The sequence below is a fragment of the Brachycentrus maculatus genome, unplaced genomic scaffold (assembly GCF_059751285.1).
Source record: "Brachycentrus maculatus isolate JH-2025_06_01 unplaced genomic scaffold, ASM5975128v1 h1tg000086l, whole genome shotgun sequence".
Classification (NCBI taxonomy): Eukaryota; Metazoa; Arthropoda; class Insecta; order Trichoptera; family Brachycentridae; genus Brachycentrus; species Brachycentrus maculatus.
The window spans coordinates 764,083-779,731 of NW_028280840.1; the positions used below are offsets into that span (position 1 = coordinate 764,083).

At 32.7% G+C, this 15,649-nt stretch overlaps 3 protein-coding genes across 4 annotated transcripts; 1 reads left to right on the top strand and 2 right to left on the bottom strand.

The window, feature by feature from the left end:
* On the bottom strand, positions 1-5,723 carry LOC148310855 (uncharacterized). Of its 2 annotated transcripts, none has more exons than XM_088257661.1 (4): positions 5,195-5,660; positions 4,228-4,343; positions 2,408-2,920; positions 1-1,950 (listed from the first exon to the last, which is right to left on the bottom strand). In XM_088257661.1, the coding sequence occupies exons 1-4, from the start codon at positions 5,502-5,504 to the stop codon at positions 1,717-1,719; spliced, it is 1,173 nt and encodes a 390-aa protein (XP_088113787.1). In that variant the 5' UTR covers positions 5,505-5,660; the 3' UTR covers positions 1-1,716. The 2 variants fall into 2 exon arrangements, with proteins under 2 accessions (XP_088113787.1, XP_088113788.1); XM_088257662.1 differs by having other exon boundaries at positions 103-1,704; positions 5,195-5,723.
* A 561-nt stretch (positions 5,724-6,284) lies between these two features.
* Positions 6,285-8,780, top strand: LOC148310856 (calcium load-activated calcium channel). Its single transcript, XM_088257664.1, has 5 exons — positions 6,285-6,529; positions 7,000-7,077; positions 7,155-7,329; positions 7,955-8,095; positions 8,591-8,780. Exons 1-5 carry the CDS (start codon positions 6,469-6,471, stop codon positions 8,685-8,687), a joined length of 552 nt encoding a protein of 183 aa, XP_088113790.1. The 5' UTR covers positions 6,285-6,468; the 3' UTR covers positions 8,688-8,780.
* On the bottom strand, positions 8,694-15,476 carry l(2)37Bb (FAD-dependent oxidoreductase domain containing lethal (2) 37Bb). Its single transcript, XM_088257663.1, has 7 exons — positions 15,283-15,476; positions 13,601-13,935; positions 13,036-13,333; positions 11,842-12,178; positions 10,348-10,594; positions 9,450-9,564; positions 8,694-8,894 (listed from the first exon to the last, which is right to left on the bottom strand). The coding sequence occupies exons 2-7, from the start codon at positions 13,922-13,924 to the stop codon at positions 8,755-8,757; spliced, it is 1,461 nt and encodes a 486-aa protein (XP_088113789.1). The 5' UTR covers positions 13,925-13,935; positions 15,283-15,476; the 3' UTR covers positions 8,694-8,754.
* Positions 15,477-15,649: the final 173 nt, after the last annotated feature.

Below are 15,649 nucleotides of genomic sequence, written 5' to 3' on the forward strand. Positions count from 1 at the left end.
TTTTTTACAATCCTTCACATTATTCTTAAAAGGTAAACTTTAATTTTTAACCTGTCCGACAGTACGTCTACACTATTTATTTGTTTAAAAATCATGTTTTTGTTTGGAGAATTGAACATAACCGATCTTTTTGAAGATAATTGTTGTAATACTGATGCAGTAATTCGCATTGGAAAATTCCGATTACGTCATCATTTATCTGCTGGTAGTTTACATAATTAAAGATATGCTGTTTTCATGTCAAGAAGTTAGTGAAAAAGAATATGAATGTGTATTTTTATTACATTTAATGCATTATGATAAATCGCAATGATTTCAAAAAGCTGATTGGCAAAAAGCGCAGATATCGCCTCGGATCGTTTAAAATATTAGAGCGATACAATAAGTTGCCAGAAATAAGTACATATCTCGTTTGTAGTATTTGACCAGTTTAAATAGTCAGATCGATCCACCGACCGGAAAAGACATGTTTTGCGCTTACTTATCCGGAATAAGGAGAAGAACTAAATATATATGATTCAATTCAAGTCAATTGCTGTGGCAAAAAATAAAAATTGGGGCAAAATTAAAGTGATTATAGCGTTATTCCATTTTTAATAAAATAAAAGAAGTAGATATGTCTACTAAAAGAGAAACAGTACTCAGTATTTTAACAATGATCATTTGGTCCACATTCGACTTTCTGATTATTTATGTTTTGTAAAAAACAACCGTTGCTGCATAACAAAGCAATTCAGTTTTCATTTTGAAGCGCGGCCAGATTTCTTATTGACAGAACATTAAACACTTAGAAATCGGTCGGTGAATCTAATTGTGTGTGGCCAAAACAAAATAAAGTCGGATCGGCCAACGTATAGCAAATGATAAATTTTAGTGCTTAGTCGCCCGTCTGAAGTGCACTTTAATTTGATTGCAGTATTTGATGTCATTATAGTGACAACAATTGCAATCATTTATACATCCATATAATAAACTATTAAGACAGTATGCATGTAAGATTTTACTTTAGATCAATGATGTAATATTTTTATGTGTAATAATTCATGCATAGACTTTATTGCATTGACTAAAAAGTATTAGATATCTGTTCTGATTTAATGATGGTTAAGATTTTTTCCATCTTAAAATACATATTTTTTTATACTACTTTAAGTAAACATATGCTTTTATTAGTTTCCTGCGATTTGTCATTTAAAAAAAAAAGTGAAATCTCTATTATAAAAAATACTAACCTTTCAGGGAATGTTTTGTTTGCTAAAATTCACTATCGGACAGGTTAAAGGACTGGTAACTTTTCATCGACTCGGTATTTCTTTTTTCATAACTACATACAGTGATTTAAAAAAAGAAACTTAGCCGATATGTACATCTTTCAAAGTATAAGTTAATAAAAATGAAAGTTAACATAATAAATATTTCCAAATGGGGAATGCGAGCAATTAATATGGCTTTCTTATAGTAAAGTAAATATAACTAAAACAAGGTACCGGATCAGAGTATCTGCGGAATGTGACGATCTGTCGGGCAGAACTTGAAGATGCCCCCTGGCGGCTTGCAGAGGAGGTGCTCCTGGATGAACTGGCACGGGCAGAGCAGCGAGGCGCTGTGCAGGCCCGGGGACAGCGGGGACACGGCTAGCTTGCCGCGCAGGGCTCGTGCGCCCCAGCGCCCCGCGTAGCGCAGGTACAGCCGCGCCGCCCGCTCCTGCAAGGGGAGTCAGGCGCCTCGCTTGAGCCAGGTGGCGCAGCGGGGCCCGCAGGCGCGAGGGGCTCGCCGGGGCTTGTTGCGGAGCAGCTCCTCCGTGTACTGGCAGGGGCACAGCGCCTGCGCCAGGTGACGCGGCGCTGCGGGGTTCCCCGCACCTTCCTCCAGCGTCCAATCCAGCCGGTGCCGTAGAAAGTCTTTGCCCCAGCGCTGCAAGTATCTGAGGAAGGCCTGCTCCGCCAGCCCCTGCGACCACCCGCCGCGTCAATGTCATATTTACAATTCTCAGCTTTATTTCATACAAACTGGATTTATCATATTGTAATGTAAATTTGGGACAGCAATATAGAATTATAATTTAATTTTTCACCATATGCTGTTCTGATGTTCATGTTTGCTTAATGTTAAAGGTACAGTATAAACTATTTACGAAAATAGTAATTTTTATTTTCCACTCAAATCACCTCACACATTTTGCAGATGCACGGAGGTAAAAATATGATGGGGATACTTAGCAATGACAACTGATATTTAGATTACCATGAGTATCCATTAACATATCTTTGACTCAAATAGTGATGCTAATAATCACCACTTCTCCTTTTGGGCTTAGTTTATAAGCCTTGATAAATATTACCCATTAAATAAGAAGAACATTTAATATTCATAAATTGCTATTAAAAGTCAAAAAAATAAAACAAACCTGTTTTTGTGATAGTCGGGTAGTTTGGCTGCCTTGAATAACAATGTCTTCGGCTGTAACATCCAGTCTTCGTTCCCATCCAGCGGGGATAGTTCCCCCTTCGTCCCTTTCAATAATTTGCTTGAGTTGTGCGATACAAGGAGCCGAATCAAAATACATGAAGCAGAGGTTCACTTTATGGCATGATATCTTCCCTCGGTCATCCAATGCCAGCAGTAGTTTATGTTTCATCAATTGTTTATTTACTCTTCCGAGACATTTCTCTAGTCCCCTCGACAGTTTTAGTTTAAACCACATGCAAATAAATATTGCAGCGGCATTCAGCAATAGCCAAACTACACCTAGCAAAAATAGTGTAAGACTTGGTAAACTGGCGAACAATAATGCCATCAGAACAGCAAATGCCAGCAGCATCCAACAAACAAAAACTCTCTTGTAGCAGATATTATACAGGGTGAATCGGTAATCATTTACTAACATTTCCATCGCTTGGACATATTCTTCCACGGTTAGCTGAAATAAAGATAAAAGTGAATTTTAGAAAACTAAATAGAGTAGAAGTTAAAAATAATATAAGCAACAAAATGTTAGTAAGGTTAGTTATAACCATTTGTTTAAATATCTGATGACAAAATTAATGTTTAAAATAGTAAAACATTTATTTTTATGCCATAACATCTATCATCATAGACATTGAAAATGAACTGGTAAAGAAAAGTGTTTTGATTCAATGATGAAGAGTATGGTATCAAATCTTTATGTAGTTTATAAAATGACAAAATGTTTCAATCTCGTTCACTGTTTATCCTTCTCACTCGCCTATAGTCACACTTTTTGTTTAAATCTATCACAGCATCTATCTTTATTGGGTAGAAGTAATACAGACAAAAAACATTTTGATGACTTCGACATGTTATAAATTCAGAATAAATATACACATATTAGTACCATAGTGCTATGAAAAAGGTCCCCGTACTGGTGGTTGAAAGATCGGGAGGAGGAAATAATACAATAATAAATTTTAATTAATCCATATCCGCTCCTAGGTGGAGCATATGGAGTCCACAAACTGTCTCCAGGCTTTTCTGTCGGCTGCCAGCTCCCTTGTATCCTCCCAAGTCAGATCCGCGTCCCGAAGTTCTGACGAGAACTGCCGAAGAATTGTCAGCAGTGGTCGTCCTGGGCGGCGCGAACCTGATGCCTTGTAAAAGAGGCAAGCTTGATTAAGGCTCTCAGGAGGCATGCGGAGTACATGGCCAAGCCAACTGAATCGCCTTTTCTTGACGACAGTTGTGACCAAGATTTGCTGCGTCCTACGCCTTATCTCTTCATTCCTCACAAAGTCAAACCACCGCACGCCTAAAATTCTCTGCAGACACCTATTCTCAAAGCTTAGTACACGGCTGCGATGGGCCCTTGTAAGGTGCACATGTTTCACAGCAGTAAAAAGAACAGGAGCAATGCAGGCATTGTATAGGCGGCATTTGGTCTTCACCGAGTATAAATCCGATCTCCAGACAGCCTTCATACTATTAAATGCGGACCCTGCGAGTCCTAATCGCACTCCCTGTTCCTTTTGAACAATAATAGGTGTACTATAAAGTTTACTAAAATATAAAAGACAATTCTTGCAATACTTAATCTACAGCTAAGGGTTCAATATACACTGAGGTTTAGAGCTGTACCTTTTAAATATAGAGAATGAACTCTAGTAACATTTTACTGAAATTCCTTCTACGTTTAGAGTATTTAATTATTTGATGTGCCTAAATCTTACTAACACAGCTGAACTAATTATATAAGTTTTTGATATAACTTACTGTTAAACCTTGTGCCATCAATTCTTCTGGGACTAGTTCCGGTCGAAAATGTGCTGCCGTTATCCATGGCCAATTGGTATTAACAGGAAGTAATGTAACGACAACATCGCCATTAGCTAAAAATAAATAAAGCAATTATATTAACATTCTTAAGACATTCACAGTGACTTTTAAATTAATCAAATTTATCTCTCATTTGAGAAACGACAGGCATAGCCGTCAGCCAAGTAACAGTCTGTATTAAAAAGTAGGTTACAACTGAAAAAGTTAAGAAATGATACTGTGTTCCTATATAAAACGTCTGGACCAAAACTGTTTCAATGTGCTAGTTGGTTTAATAATTATCGGATTTCAGTATAGGGATTATGTGTACTAACGAGCTGACTTCCTTTCAGCATTCTCTTCATTACAAGTTTTACAAAAAACATTTAATACTTGTTTCTATTTTTGTCTTCTCTTCTCTTTTAATAATTATTTGGTGTATTGATAATATATTTTTTTGTAAACAGAATATGGCTAAGTAATGCACCCACCGCTCGGCCATGTTGGAAGAAACAAGTATTATTATTATTAAAAAATATTCCTAATATGTGTCCATACAAGTGACTTCAATAAGATTTTTTTTCATAAAAATAATTTATTGCTATTATCATTCCTCACTTTGTATGTTCATTAAATCTGGGGCTAAAGCCAAAAGTGCCAATATCAAAATTTATCATTTTGAGGTAGACATTAGAATGTACTAATAAATACAGAACATGATGGTAAGTCTGAAATACTAAGGGGTTAACATGTGTATGTTACTAAAACAATAATAATTGCGTTTAAACTTCATTACAGAATACTAACCCAAAACTAATCAATTTATTATATTGTAAGAAGAGTCAAATATTGAATGACTCATTAGACCTATTTGGTTTAAATGCAGATGTGTGCTAATAATAGGTTATAAGAATTATGATCTCACCGAATCCTTGCCTAGCTTCCACCAGATTAGCACTTCTCTGGGGTGTAGTAGTCGGTTCACCTGTTGGTATTTCAATTGACCTCTCTATGTTGACATGGACTGATTCTGTTTTTAGGACAGCAGGTTTCTGAGACCCAGAATTATCGTCATCAAATTGTACCCATGCTGGACTCTTGGGTGACTTCGACAATCCGGATGACGCTTGAGAAGTTGTCTGTTTAGGTTGATTCAAGGGAATATCCTGAACTGCTTCCAAATCTGCAGACCGAAGAGGATCGGTGCCTGTACCGTTAGAAGTCTGAACACTCATGTTTTGGGCATTAAATAAATTGTGTTAATACAATAAGAATCATTCTAGATTCCATAAAGCCATATCAACAATATATTGCGTACGTGTAATAAACAAAACGCAACTGTCTCGACAACACAACAGATAAGGCACGGCACAGGTAAATAAACGTAAATTGGGTAAAGGTAACCAAAGATATAAGGTAATCCGACAGGTAATTTATGACACGCCCACAACTGCACCTGACCAAAGATATTATTTGCATTATGCAATCGATTGTGAAAAATTGTTAAGTTATTAATTGCATTTATTGAAATATTCTTAATAAACACTCAAATTAACATAATTATAAAAATTGCACATAGGGACATATTTTTGAATCACAAATTGCATTTTTGTTTTAAAAAAACAATAACTGGCATTTATTTTACACATTATAAACATTGCCTTTAATTAATTATAACTCTATTTTTGAAAGTATATGCAGATATGATGAATAAATAATAATTATTGTTAGAAGAAATGTAGAAGTATATAATTTTGGCACATTCGCCCAGTTTTCTTTATATTCTTATATCAAGTGATTCAGATATGAATTCGTAATGTTTTTTTTGACATAACCCAATGAATTTATAATTGAAAATATTATTTCGGCATTTGTAAAGCTCGATTTTATTTTCGAGCCTACAAAGAAATCCTCATTTCGAAATGTTACAAGCCATGCGTGTTTCATATGTTTGACGTAAATACATTTCTAGAACGTTGCCCAATTATTTTTGCCAAGTTGTCACGTCTTTATCCGTGGCTAAATAAATGTCAGGCTTGCGTCAAAGTTTTTTTTCCGCTGCAGCGTATTCACGTAGTAAATTATCAGTAATTTGATTAGGTTGAATAGTTGTTAATACTATATGAAACTTTATTAAATACTTTGTTCGTTTGGTCTGACTTTACATTTGAATTAAGTTATATATTACATCTTATCGATATGTGGAGCGATACCCTTTTAATCGTTTTTATATCCATTTGTACTGCATTTCTGGGAGAAGGTGAGTCTGACTATATATTTCCACAAATGAATTCTTCGTCTATTAATAATAAGTCCTACGCTGTTAAATTTATTTTTAGCAAGGTGCAGTGAAAATAACTCCCGCCTCAAGTGGCGCGTTTGGCTACCGTGCTGGTGGTTACGGGTTCGAAGCCCAGGAGGTTTAAATACGTATAATGGATTTTCACTATTATTTGTTTAGCAGCACCCTAAGTATTTGAAATGCAGGATTGATTCCTTGCTTTCATGTTATTAATAATCAAGACACTGCGTCAATATGATGCAGTTCACCGTTCAGTGTGGATAGGGTTAGAAAGAAGCCCACGAAAATAGCAGAAAAGTTACTATTTTACCGTGGATAAATTTAATGACTTATTGCCTAATTCATACATAGGTTTTAATTGCTATAATTACTGTCAATTCTGATATTAATGAAGAGTATCTATTATAATATTATTTTCACTCTTTCAGGACTCACATGGATTATGGTATATAGAACAGAAAAATATCAAAAGTTAAAATCGGAAGTAGAGAGACAAAGCAAGAGATGTAAGTTCCAGCTAAGTATTGTTATTATTTAATTGAGAGTTTGGATAATATAATTTAAACATTGCTCAATATTTCAGTGGAAAGACGTAAAGAGGCTCATGGAGATTCATTGGATAAACAGCATAAGAAGAAAATAGAAAGAGAAGAAGAACGACTAAAAAATAATAATCGCGATCTCTCTTTAGTAAAAATGAAATCTATGTTCGCAATTGGGTTTGCTTTCACAGCTTTATTGAGTATGTTTAACAATATGTAAGTACTACCAACTATTGAAAAAATGTTTAAAAAAGGGTAAAATTTTATCCATTGTAATATTTTTTCATTTATAAAAATATATTACGTGGCTTAACATTTTAATTTATATGGTCTCCATCTTTGTAACATAGACGATGAACAAACAAAATACTGTAAAATTCTATGTGTAAAGAAACATTCTGTGAGTATTAGTGAGGGGTATTGGTCAACTCGCAAGCTTTTTATTTGTCATCTCACATGCAACACTATTTATATGGCAGGGGTTTTACCTGTGTTTTTGCCTAGAATTTTCACTCATGAATTACATGAAATTATAGTAACTTTAAACATAAAGAGTAAATCCACTCACGAGTAGGCAAAGGCTATGAAACTTAAAAAGTTGAAGCCTGAGTAGGGTATAAGCGGTGTTGCATAAGCCGTAGCTAGATTTCAGAGTCACTTGGACATTAGGTAATTCAAAAAAAAAAAACCTTTAAACTGCTAACATCGTGAATTAATCAGGTAGATGAGAACGGCTTTACTCATTAATATTTACTTCTAGTTATATTACAATTATATTCATTAACAAAATAAATCTGGCCAGAATGAAAAGGTAGTGTTATCACATTGTTTGATGTTTCAGATTTGATGGCCGTGTTGTCGCTAAATTGCCTTTTGCCCCAATTTCATGGATCCAAGGGTTGAGTCATCGTAATCTACCGGGTGATGACTATACTGAATGCTCCTTCATCTTTCTTTATATTTTATGTACCATGTCTATCAGGTAAATATTTTTTCTCTATTCACCTTACATATTTAACATCAAGTATGACAAAATACAAATTTGATATGGAGAGACTGAACTAGAAGATAGATCAAGGACTCGAGTAATTTGACTCGAGGAATTTAATTATTTATTTTTCCAATATGGGAAAGGAATGGGCAAAATGACTCGCTGTAATAATAATTTTGGATAAATTAAATAGCGTCATTTTCATAAAACACTACCCTAGGGGCGTTAACATCTTTAAGCCCCGGTATTTTTAATATTATTTTATTAGTTTAAGCCTTTTTGCATCATCTTAAGATATTAAATCAAAGCTGCCTCCGGTACATCATTGAATAAGTATTTTGCCAAAAGGGAGCTTAATTTTTTTTAAATGCTCTCAGCTAAATATGAACTAAAACTTTTGGACTTTTGTTATTCACATTAAATTGGATATGTTACATTTTTGAAAGGGTAGTAACTTTTATTTATTTTTGTTTGTTTTCTTTTTAGACAAAACATTCAAAAGTTATTAGGATTTGCCCCATCCAGAGCAGCATCTAAACAAGGCGGAGCACTTTTTGGAACATCTCCTGGGCAATTCAAATAAATAAACTTATCTTTATGTTATTTATTCACTTAAAACATTGAAATATATTGTACTAATAAATATTATGTTAAAATATATTTGTTTCATACATTGGTAGTTGCATTATAAATCTATCAAAACCCAATCTGGTCAAGTCGATAGTGTCGAAATCACCATTAATTATTAACTCTGCTATAGCTCTTCCTACGGCAGGAGCTTGTTGGATACCTGTAACAATTTTTAAGATTGAATAACCGATAAGTTCAACTCTATGGTAAGTACTCAAACATGAAATAGAATAATACATTTTTATGTATGAAAATGCAAAAAATTATGAATTATTCTCACAATTCGCTCACTCCTTTCAAGAACGTCATAAATAAAAAATTGACAATTTTCAGTTGTGCATGTTTTTGGAATGCCCAGAAAATGTACTATATCCCAACAAAAGCGGCAAATTTAAACTTAATATTTACCCGCTACAGGGCAAAAAGTGTTGTTTTAGCATTTTGAAGAAAAGGTATTGTTTAATTATTTTTTTTAAATATTTTTCAAATGGAGAAAAAACCTCCAGGTTTTACCTAAAAAGATCTGTTGCACTGTAAAAAGTTCAATAAGTGGCTTGATATTTATTTTTAATACATTTTATAATATTTTTAAATTTTAAAAACGTTCTCCTGAAAAATCAAGTTTTTGATTTATGACGTTCTTGAAAGGAGTGAGCGAACTGAGAATCACTATTTATAAATCTATATGTTTACAAACAGTTAAATAAATACTAACCGTGTCCACTAAAACCAGTGGCAAAATATAAATTTCCATGGTATGGGTGAAAACCAATAATTGCATTCTCATCATACCTATTGAAATCGTAATAACCAGCCCAAGCACCAGTCACCTACAAATAATTTATTATAGAAGATACATAAATTAAAAAAGAGATGGTTTGTAAAATTATTTGAAGTAGTACTAGTATACTATAAATGGCTAGAGCTTGATATAATGTGTAGCTCAAAAAACAACAATTTTATTAAAATTAAAATTATAATTATTTTTAATAAAAGAAATATTTGTGTTTTTATTGTTTATAAAAATACTCCAATTTCATACTATTTCTGTGAGCCTAAGCGGCTTATTATTAGAAATAGGTGTCAAATTGTGGTAGAGTGGGTTCGAACCGAGAAACTCTGATTCAAGAGTCCGCGATACTAACCACAGTACCACAACCGGACACTGTAGGAAAAAAAAAAGTCTTACTAAGATATATTTGATAAATTGGCATTTGCCGAAAAGTAATGTCATTATTAAAGCTGACTGCCTAGGAATAAAGTTTGTGGTGTAACCATATACCACTTGCTTGTTTCCTAGCATGGAGTGAATGGTGTAATCGTATATGGCCATACCACTCACTTGGATGGAGTGAGCAGTAATACCGTACAGGACTATTAGAGGGTGAAATTACTGAGAAGGTTGCGCCTGAATGGCCACTGTTTATCTCATAATTGAAATTCACATATTTTTTCTTATAATATTATAAGGGCGTCCAAATATGTGTTGTGTAATTTACCCGGCTTAATAGCTATCAATTTTTATATATTTTATAAGCATTTGTTTGGACTTCCATATTACCATGTTGAAAATATATTTTATCCATGGTGAGATATAAATAAAAATCACATACTTTTATTCCTCCCAATGATGGAACTCTTTGTGACAAGAGAGGCCAAATATTTGTATTGAAAAATTCATGATCAACCTCCAAGTTGTCAACTTGGGGTTCTTCTTCAGGAATCGGGCATCGCCCTGCAATAAAATTATTTCCGAGTCCTTCTCTGCGGAAATATACTCCGGTCGTATCTATGGTCATTGGAGTGTCTATTCCAGGGATATTTGGATCTTGACTTTTAAAGCAGTAAACATATCGCTTTCTGAAAAAGTAATTTTATATCAGGTTTTAATACTTTTCATTTTTTCATTCAAACCCTTATCCGCACCCCAATGGTGCATAGGGCACTGCATCATATAAACGCAGCGTTATCTTGATCGTTAACACATGAAGGAAAGGTGATTAGCCCTCCGCTTCCGGTACCAGTCCAAGGTAATATTGAATAAATATAAGAGTGAAAAAATCACTTATATTTATTTGACCCCTCCTGGGAATAGAACCCAGGTCAGCACGCTCGGCTACCGTACTGGAGGGTTTTAATACTAGATGATGTATAATCAAAATTAGATACTACTGTTTCATACTGTTGATTCTGATTTATCAGTACCATTAATTTTTTTGGGCACTTAAGTTATTTGTTCTACGGCTTCTATCTAGATCTGTCCAAATTAAGGCGGTCTATACACCTTATGCTCTCCACATACCACATCCAAGAACTTGAGTATCCTTGGCGGTGCTTACGTATATGGAAATAGTGCTTGTTAATAAACGAGAAAAGGTGCCTGAAGGGACTCTATCTCACTGGTAGCCTCGGCGCTTATGTGCAAAAAGAAAATAAAAAGGAAGAAAATGACTTGTTCCTAGCCTGGATAGAATTGATCGGAGAGGATCAAATTATCATAATGATTAAAAAAACTTTTTAAAACACTGTATGTAAAGCCACCAAATCTGCAACTCCCATAATACCTATTGAAAGACTACCACTATAGAGAAGCTCCTGAAGGTTTACTACAAGAGATGGAGACGAATAAGACCACAAAATGTGTCCTGATGTTAAGTATATTTTATCTCCACAATATCAAAAAAGGAATATTAAATTTAAACAATTTTATTACACTAATACTGACAAACAGCAGAAAAAAATTAGAAGTTATTCGAGTATATTTTTATAGGGGATAATTTCTTACATGGTTATTAAGGGACCATTAAAGGCTCCACAAAATAGTTTTTTTTGACTGCATAAACAAGTAGGGAAACTTATTTTAAATCACATACAATTGTCAAAAAAAAAACAGTTACCGTTATCAACATATTAATATTTATTATTGTTAACATAAATTTGATAACTTTGATAATGCTGTTGCAAGGCACAACAGCTGTTGCAAAAAATCAGTAGAAACCTAAATCTTGTTATGATTCTTAAAAAACAATAAATAAATTCAATAAAATTATAACTAAAAAATTTGCAACAACATTTAAAATATTTAAGAATAAAATTTTTATAATTACCTTCGTTCAACTGGTAGTGGTATACTTAATAAACCAGGACCGACACCAACACTAGCTAATTCAGCAACTTTGCCGGATTCTGCACCAGCCGCGATAATGCAAATACTGAATGAAATGCGTCTCGTGCGGTCATCTTTAGTTTTGACTAACAGTGTTTTAAGCCTTTCACATGTACCTGTTTCTGCGCTGGGTATAACCAGTGAAGGTTCTACTTCGGATTCAAATCCCACTGCTTCGGCATTTACATAAATTGTTCCGTTTTGAATAGCATTGTTTCTAAATCCAGATAATAATGACCAAGGGTCAAACCACCCTTCATTTTCTAATCCAATACATCCTAAAAATAAAATAACATAATTTAATACTATCTCATAGTTTATTCAATGCAGTGAAAAGTAACCATTTTAACCATCCTAACCATAAGAACATATGTAATATGTCCACTATATTATTGCCCAAACGCAATAAACCGTATTCTGTACGTTCAGGTACAAAAAATCTTACCCGCAACCACAGAAACGTTTGTGATACGTCAAATTGTTCCTACTCGCCCGACACATACGAATATGTCATACGGCACGTTTAGCATTTCGAGGCAATATCACTGTCACTGGCTACCTATTTTTGCAATGTTTGCAGAATATGTGTAGATTATGTTGATTGATATATTACATTCAATACAAAATATTCAATAGTATGCCATAACAAAAAAAATCATCTTATGCTGAGAACCTCTGACTTGCATAGGGTCATAAATAGGTACCTATATTGTTTAAAAAATTGTCTGGTACATTATGAATAAGTATTGTTATTGAGAAATCTTATGAAAAAAGTGACTATTTTTCACCTACTTTTTGGATAATAACTTAAAGGTAGGGTTAAAGAAAAAATGTTGTAAAGTTTTAGTTTTTTAAAACAATTTTGTTTTATATGTTAACCATACTTAAGTAAAACATACTGGTAGAAAAAATATAAAAATTCATACCACAACTAGATAGAAAACATGTAATCTCATAACTGACATATGACTTCTTATTTTTGATTAGTGTGAAATTCCATTTTTCTTCAAAATGTGTTTTTTTCTGGTTAGAGCATTTGTCAAAGGTATAAAATTTCCTTGATTCATTGAAAATTATAAAGTAAAATGTTTTTACCTAAAGATTCATTGAAAATTACATACTAAAATGGTTTTACCTAAAGCAATGCCATCTAAATTGAGCCAGGGATATTTTTGTTTCAATTGATCCGGATTCAATAATGCATTTTTAACATTGTACTTCTTTTGAGTATTATAATTCTGTTCCAAAGTACTGGCATTCTTTTCATTTGCAAGTAATAAATAACCTCTCGGAGTAAATTGGACATCAACACCCAGACTATATTTTGCTGTTCTGAGAAATTCGGCGCCATATTGAGACATCTCAATATTTTCTGGGAGAGAGAACTGTTGCCGCAGGCCTCCAACTGATAATACAGTAGATGATTTACTGTACTAAAAATAAATGACAATTATTAACAATAGTAATAAAACTTTAAAAAATAAATTAATTTTCTGTATTCAATGTAATAAAGGTTTCCTACATTTTTAAAATTGAAGTATTGGAATGTTGGAATATCTAACTATGCACACACACACACACACACACATACACACACACACACACACACACACACACACACACACACATATATATATATATATATATATATATATATATATATATATATATATATATTGACATTTTATAGAAGTACTTACTGTTGAATCCTTTTCAATAACTGCAACTTTCATTGCACCTCCAGTTTTTTCATTGAGCCAATAAGCAATAGAGGAACCCATAACCCCTCCTCCGATAATTACCACATCAGTTTCGGAAGGAAAATCAGGAATGTCACTGTTGTCATATTCGTAATGTTTCAATTTAGGTTCTGTATTGTTGAGATTAGCTGCCATTATCTTAAAGTCATTTGTAATTATTCTTGTAGCTCTCTTAATTGGATTTTCAGGGGGTCCTCTTGCGGAATTTGAGTAACATCTTTGACAGATGTTACTATATTTCAATAATTTTACGAGCATTGACATTGGTAAACAGTCTAAAAAAAAAACAAAAAAACTTTTAAGATTATTATGTTACATAGCATATTTTTTCATAAATACTGGAGTTTTATAGGTATTTTAAGTCACTCTCATTTTAAAATATCACCAGTTAATATTACACGAGTCCCTATTAAATGCACTGTAAAAAAATCACAATAGAAAGAGTGTTCATTTAAAAAATAAATGAACTGTTGCTTATTCTACTTGTTATCTTCATAAAAAAGTGTTGTTTTTTATAAAGATTGTAATCCAACTTCAAATAGTACACATAGTAAAATTTATTTTTTGTTTGTCATGACGATAATGTATTTTTATTACTGATAATGAAGACAGTGAAGTTTACATCTACAATTAGATATAACCAATTATTAAACACCTAGTAATAAAATACTGTATTATTAATAAAAATAATTATTTCTTTTAAAGTCCTCAAAATACGTTTTAAATTGTGAGTAAGTACAGAATGAACATTTGGAATGTATAAATATGTTATAGCTAATCACTATAATATTCAAGTGGAAAAAACATTTTATCTATTAAAGACTTATTTACGTCAAGTACAAAGATAAATAATTATAAACAAAGATAAATAATTACATGTACTTATTGCTAGCAAAACTATTATATTGAAGTATGCCTACATTTTACATATGGAAGTTTTACGTTCATCTTAAGATATAAACAATGCTATTGAATTATGTATTCTAATAATTTACACGATAATCTGTTCATATTTCTACAAATTTTATATTAGAATATAAACATTTTATATTTGTAACATAATATAATTATTATAAAGTTGCAAGATGAAAATCCACCTCACACAAATAGATATACAGTTGGATAATGGTATAATGTCGGTAAAAATGTATAGTTAGACATTAAAAAAAGTCAATTATCTTCAGATCCACCAATTGAACATGTGTCGTAGTTGAATACAAGGGAAGGGTGGTATGAAAGCACAACAACCCAATTAAAAATAATATTTTTACGAGTATATTTTATTTTTACAATTGCGATCCGAAATGCCAGCTTCTAATCATTTGCGTGTACGAAATAAACGACATAAAAAAACCTTCTAATGTATGTACGGACTAATTACAGCATTTGCCTGATCCTGTTTGTGTTTTAGTTTTAATAGGAAATAATCAGTTTAAACATAGTCTCAAGCTCACTGATTCCTATTTTTAATAACGGTCCGTTTAGGCGTTTAAAATAAAAATAAAATTGTGTTCGCATTTAGAAAATTGCGAATATAATATGAATATAAATGTTTATCTTTATGAGAAATAATAATAAAAAGCATATATTTTAAATCTATAAAGAATAATGTAGGCGCTCACCACTGAAAATTATGTCTGAGAAAGAAGATAAATGATACGAGACGTCACTCTCGCCCAGTTACTTTAAACACTGTGTTTTTAGTTTTTAGATAACGTATATACAATCATAATACATATTATGTTTCGGCGTAATTCATAAGATTGTGAGTTACAATAAAACTTGTGGTGAGGTTATGAATAAACATTTTGACAGCAACGGTCACAGATGAAATACATAGAAAGTAATGTTCGTAGCACACGTCAATTTCGGAATTTTTGAAAGAATCGAAATAGGAAATTTTCACAAGAAACAAATATTTGAATTTCGTTTATTGATTCATCAGTTAAGTGGTGGTAGTATCTATTTATTTTACATTGATCTTTAACT

Excerpts from the sequence above, each read along its gene's own strand:
- LOC148310855 (XM_088257661.1), bottom strand. The coding sequence starts at position 5,504 with ATGAGTGTTCAGACTTCTAACGGTACAGGCACCGATCCTCTTCGGTCT. Across the intron at positions 2,921-4,227 it reads TGATGGCACAAGGTTTAACA|CTAACCGTGGAAGAATATGT; the intron begins GTAAGTTATATC and ends TCTTTATTTCAG. Across the intron at positions 1,951-2,407 it reads CCCGACTATCACAAAAACAG|GGGCTGGCGGAGCAGGCCTT; the intron begins GTTTGTTTTATT and ends GGGTGGTCGCAG.
- LOC148310856 (XM_088257664.1), top strand. The coding sequence starts at position 6,469 with ATGTGGAGCGATACCCTTTTAATCGTTTTTATATCCATTTGTACTGCA. Across the intron at positions 7,078-7,154 it reads AGAGAGACAAAGCAAGAGAT|TGGAAAGACGTAAAGAGGCT; the intron begins GTAAGTTCCAGC and ends TCAATATTTCAG. Across the intron at positions 8,096-8,590 it reads TTATGTACCATGTCTATCAG|ACAAAACATTCAAAAGTTAT; the intron begins GTAAATATTTTT and ends TTTTCTTTTTAG.